The following is a 5,998-nucleotide window of genomic DNA, read 5'->3' as shown; positions in this document are numbered from 1 at the left end:
ATCTGTTACTTGGCACCACCATATCATCATCAATTATCACACCACCATCCCCCATTATGGGTAAAAACATGTTCTTTCTTTCTCTCTCTATATTATTTCTCTCTCTACTATCATCCCCCACGTCTTCAATCGCAACCGTCCAATCCCCAATCAACGTCTGGCCCAAACCAAGAACCTTCTCATGGCCCAAACCACAAGCCACTGCTCTCTCTCCACAGTTCACCATCTCATCACCAAACCACCCTTACCTAAGTCCCGCCGTTAACCGTTACCTCCGTCTAGTCCTCACCGAGCACCACGTCCCCCTCGTCAACCCCGCCGTCAACTCCACCTCATCAACGCCGTTACAAACCCTCTTTCTCACAGTCACCGACCTCACTGCTCCGCTACACCACGGCGTCAACGAGTCGTACACCCTCGAAATCCCGGCCGTCGGATCGTCCGCCAATCTGACGGCCGAGACGGTGTGGGGCGCCATGAGAGGGCTCGAGACGTTCTCGCAACTCGTCTGGGGCGACCCGGCACGAGTGGCGTCCGGCTTGTTCGTTTGGGACTCGCCCATTTTCGAGCACAGAGGTTTGATGTTGGACACATCGAGAAATTACTACGGGGTTGGGGATTTGATGAGGCTGATTGGGGCTATGAGTGCGAATAAGGTCAATGTGTTCCATTGGCATGTCACCGACTCGCATTCGTTCCCTTTGGTGTTGCCGTCGGAGCCCGATCTGGCGGCCAAGGGATCGTACGGTGCCGGAATGCAGTACTCGACGGAGGATGTGAAGAAGATAGTGGAATTTGGGTTGGAGCATGGGGTTAGGGTTATGCCCGAAATCGACATGCCAGGTGAGTTGAAAGTAGCATTCAAGCCCTGCTTTCTATTAACAGCGCTCACTTCATTTTCAACAGCAGTGTAGCTGATACAATAAATATAATAATATATATATATCTGTATGTTTATATATATTTATATATGTTACATAGCTGATGCACATCATATATATGTACACACATTAATTACATATATGTTTGTTAGAAGTTGGAAAAGGATGGGTTGAAAGTCTGTACATGGAGTATACAGTATAATTTATTTACCTGACCCATGATGTATGTTTGTGTCTATATTACATATATGTTTGTTAGAAGTCGATTATCTTTTAGTATTCAATTAGCTTAGGGCTGCAAAATTGATATTTTAAAACTCACTGATTCAAAACGAAATGATCAATCATACTATTTTAGTAATTTAATTATGAGTTGCTATGACTTTTAGGATATTTACTCCGTATTATATTGGGTTGCAACTGATGGCTGCTCGATTTTGGCTTAAAATTTTCATGAGCTTCAAAACTTGGCTTGTTTACCGAGAATCTTGACCAAACTTTAAATGATTTCTGTGCTTATGGAGCTGATTTCGAGGTGGACTCAAGTTATCATGATCTCTAAAGTATGATTGATCTTCAGTTGCTTAGCTAATTAGCTTGCTAATGATTTCAAACTAATATTATGAATCCGATCTTAAATGAAGTGCCGATAGCTTTGTTTTTTCTTATAACTGTATATGTTATGGTTAACTGTTTTTTATTTGCTGGTAACATGTTATTTTTAGTTTTAAAATTTTGCTGAGCTTCAAAACTTGGCTTGTTTACCGAGAATCTTGACCAAACTTTAAATGCTCCCAATAATGACTTGAACTCAAGTAGCTCTGTTCATTGTGTAGTTTGAAAATGATTTCTGTGCTTATGGAGCTGAGTTCGAGATGGACCCAAGTTATTCATGAGCTCTAAGGCATAGATTGATCGTCAGTTGCTTAGCTAATTAGCTTGCTAGTGATTTCAAACTAGCATTATGAATCCGATCTTAAATGAAGTGCCAATAGCTTTGTTTTTTTTTCTTATAACTGTATATGTTATGGTTAACTGTTTTTTATTTGCTAGTAAAATGTTATTTTTAGTTTGAATACAATGATAGAATTGCCTTTGTGTATATTGCAGGACATACAGGATCATGGGCTGAAGCTTACCCTGAGATTGTTATATGTGCAAACATGTTCTGGTGGCCTTCAGGAACCGAATGGCCTGATCGACTTGCATCTGAACCGGGAACTGGTCATCTCAATCCCTTAGAGCCCAAGACATACGAGGTAATAAAAAATGTCATTCGTGATGCCACAACTATGTTCCCAGAACCATTCTACCATGCAGGGAGTGATGAGATCATCCCGGGATGTTGGAAAGCCGATCCAGCAGTTCAAGACTTCCTATCAAGAAATGGAACCCTTAGTCAGCTCCTCGAAATGTTTATAAACTCTACTTTACCATACATTGTTTCCCTAAACCGCACTGTGGTATATTGGGAAGATGTTTTATTGGATGCCACTGTAAAGGTAAACCCCACTCTTCTTCCCCCAGAGAGTACCATTCTACAAACATGGAACAATGGTCCAAATAACACAAAACGAATTGTTTCTTCTGGGTACCGGGCCATTGTCTCATCTTCGGACTTCTACTACTTGGATTGTGGACATGGTGATTTTGTTGGGAATAACAGTGAGTATAATCAACCACCGGGTACTGACCAGGGGAATGGGGGATCATGGTGTGGACCCTTCAAACATTGGCAAACCATATATAACTATGATATAACATTTGGGTTGACTGAGGAAGAGGCCAAATTAGTGTTAGGAGGGGAGGTGGCACTGTGGTCTGAACAAGCAGACTCAACGGTATTGGATCCACGAATTTGGCCTAGAACTTCAGCTATGGCAGAGGCATTATGGTCAGGAAACCGGGATGAGACGGGGATGAAGAGATTCGCTGAGGCAACGGATAGGCTGAATGAGTGGAGATATAGAATGGTAACCAGGGGAGTTGGAGCTGAACCTATTCAACCACTTTGGTGTATAAGGAACCCGGGCATGTGCAACACAGTTCAGGGACTTGTTTAGCTATTAGCTTTGTATGTGTTTGATGCCCTATTAAATATATATATATATATATATATATATATATATATATATATATATATATATTTTTAACTTTAAAATTGAAATTTGAGAAATATGGAGAACTATTAATTTGTACCTCAATGTTGATTTATAAATAGATTTTTGTTTTTCAATAACAGTTCAGTTTTCGTTTTGCATATTGGAGAATGCATAGTGATTAAGTTGCCCTGCTACCTTGAATGGTTGATGTCCACCTCTCTCTTCCCTCAATCTTAAAATCATGTGCTCTATTCACAAATTCATAATTGAAGAATGCATAGTGACTAAGGTTCGCGCCGGTCATCTTCTCATTAGGGTTTGCACCGGATTGAGCACTAACCTCCTCCATTAATGGCTAATCAAATAGTTAATTGCGGTTATTAGGTTAGACAATGGACCTGGGCTTGCGCTTACTTTAGGGCTAGTTTGTTGTCCCAGTTGTCGGTGTACTTGGCCTAATGGCCCATCATGTAATTATCTTTCTTATATTTCAGTTGCTTAAAATTTAAAAAAGAAAAATGAAATTTTTTTTTTTTTTTTTCATTGGAAGTAGGGCTGCAACTCGGGCGGGTTGGGCGGGCTGGAGACTGAATTCGGGCTCAGCCCATGTACAAAATCTTTTGCCTAAGCCCAGCCCGAGCCCAATCCCAGCCACCCAAGCCCAGCCCATAAGTAACTTCTCCTGCCTAAGCCCGCCCATGAGCCCACGCCTCTGTATTCAGAATGTAAAAAATAAGAAATTTGTACAGCAACAAGGACACGAACAGCATTCCTCCAAAAAAAATTCCAAACACACTACCAACTAAGTTATTATACACTTGTGAAATAACATAGTTTTAAAATAAATATACCTTTTTCGGGCTCGGGCTGGGCTTCGGGCTTTATATTATATCAACCCAAGCCCAGCCCGAATTTAATTTGGGCTCAGAATATCTAAGCCAAGCTCAGACCTAGAATAGAAAAACACTGCCCAAGCCCTGAAAATTTCTGGTTGGGCTCAGGTAAATTCGGGCTGGCCCAGCCCGAGTTGCAACCCTAGTTGGAAGCTGTACCCAACAATATAATAACGCTTTCAAAATATAAGAACTTGTCCGGAACAATATAATAAAGAAATTCTTTTTTTGTTCATAAAAATACTCAATAAAATTTATTTTATTATAATAATTTAGAAGGAAAAAATTTCCTTGTCATAAATTGTATCTTGAAAAGAAACTCTTTTTTTTTAGTAAATGTGAGGTCCACCTCTGCAGATACTAAAAATGGCCTGGGCCGAGCGCGACCCATATTCTAGGAACGGGTTAGGCAAAAGTAACCGATCCGAACCAAGTCTTCATTGATCAGGCTCAGGACCGAAAGATCATTTTGGAAGCCCAATTTAAGATAAAAGGAATTGGACCCATAACCAAGATGAGCCCAGAAGGTCAACCCAACGTAAGGAGTTAGTTAGGAAACTTCTGGAATATTTATAACAGTCTATAAATGGACAGAAAAGAGAGGAAAAAGGGGTTGGAAAATATTCGCAGTATAGAATTATCCTTTCCAAATTGAGAGAATATTTTTCTTGCATCTTCAATGGCACCGTCTGTGGGAAACGAGCGATCGAGATTCATTCGTGAAGAAGAAGCTTGATCTCTGGAAGTTTGATTCAAATCGGCGAGATCATGATTTGTCTTACAGAGTCTTTATTCTAGTTGATCTTTGGAGATTGGAGTCGGATCTACACAATCACGATCTATTTAGTGAAGCTTGATTTGACGAGTTCATGGTGGGAAAAACTCAGATCCGGCCGAAGGAGATCGAAATTCAGCTAGTTCGAGGCCAGATCTAATACATTCGCATTGGCAAAGTTCAAATCCTATTAGGAATTCACGGTTGAAGACTTTGCTCCGATCAGGAACAATAATAGGAGGTGAGAGTTCTAATCCATAGGAGAATGACCAGCAAATGAAGCTCGATGAATTGTTGAGCATGATTGAAGCTCTGAGAAGAGAGAATGTAGAATTGCGAGCTAGAATGGAGCGTCGGGAAGCTCCGGCGATTCCACGACCACCTCTAGTTGGAAAGAAAGTTATGCAACCCGATGTTGCTTACCAAGGCGAACAGGAAAAAAACAATCACATGGATTTTCATCGCGAAGAGGCCAGGTGACTTACCGACAGATGTTCACCACGTGGAAGATCGAGAATAATTTATTCATGTAGATCCACATCGCGAACGGATCAGGCGAGAAGGAGCCATGGCGATCGATCCATATCAAGAAAGGCTGAGGCGGGAGGAAGCCATGGAGTTTGGTCACCATAAGGCTATGTCACTGTGGCAAAGAGAGTTCACAGAGGAAAGATCTTTCGATCCGTCTTACCGGCCTTCAATGGCTACGTACGACTACACAAGTTCGGATAGGAGATCTGTAGATCAGAGGATTCTCCCAAGCTTTTTGAGGGAGAATGAGGCATTCCGTTCGGCAGCACGAACAGTCGATTCACCATTTATAGACGAGATCCTGAATGCTTCGAATCCAAGAAAGTTTTCTGTGCCACTTTTCATTCCGTTCGATGGAATAACCGATCCAATCGATCACGTTTACCATATACAATTGAAAATGGCTCTGAACACGGAGAACGATCCTTTGATGTGCAAGTGCTTTCATATTAGCCTGACCGGACCAGCGCTCAATTGGTTCAAGAACTTGGCGAGAGGCTCAGTGGATAGCTTTCGGAATTTGTGTGATAGATTCATAAGCCAATATTACAGGAACAAGCGTCCGGCCAAAGATATTTCAAGTCTGTTTACTATGAAGTAGCACGAAGATGAACGTCTCCAATCTTTTCTCACCAGATTCAACCTCGTTAAGAGCATGGTAATAGAATGTCATCCCTTCACGGCAGTTCAAGCATTCAAACTAGCAATGAACCGAGGGAAACCGTTCCACACAATTCTAATGGTGAATACACCAAACACTATGGACGAGCTAAACGAAAGAGCTTATGGTTTTGTGCACTTGGAAGAAGAAGAAGC

At 41.5% G+C, this 5,998-nt stretch overlaps 1 protein-coding gene across 1 annotated transcript; it reads left to right on the top strand.

Moving 5' to 3' along the window:
* On the top strand, positions 1-3,141 carry LOC132276348 (beta-hexosaminidase 2-like). Its single transcript, XM_059777738.1, has 2 exons — positions 1-843; positions 1,992-3,141. The coding sequence occupies exons 1-2, from the start codon at positions 57-59 to the stop codon at positions 2,942-2,944; spliced, it is 1,740 nt and encodes a 579-aa protein (XP_059633721.1). The 5' UTR covers positions 1-56; the 3' UTR covers positions 2,945-3,141.
* Positions 3,142-5,998: the final 2,857 nt, after the last annotated feature.

Source organism: Cornus florida, unplaced genomic scaffold (genome assembly GCF_030987335.1).
Source record: "Cornus florida cultivar Cherokee Brave unplaced genomic scaffold, ASM3098733v1 CherokeeBrave_3.0.0_Hap2_Chr10, whole genome shotgun sequence".
In the NCBI taxonomy this organism is placed as follows: domain Eukaryota; kingdom Viridiplantae; phylum Streptophyta; class Magnoliopsida; order Cornales; family Cornaceae; genus Cornus; species Cornus florida.
The sequence above is the reverse complement of the archived record's forward strand: the minus strand, read 5'-3'. Positions and strand labels throughout refer to the sequence as shown.

Coding starts and splice junctions, on each gene's coding strand:
- LOC132276348 (XM_059777738.1), top strand. CDS start 57: ATGGGTAAAAACATGTTCTTTCTTTCTCTCTCTATATTATTTCTCTCT. Junction 844..1,991: donor GCCCGAAATCGACATGCCAG/GTGAGTTGAAAG, acceptor TGTATATTGCAG/GACATACAGGATCATGGGCT.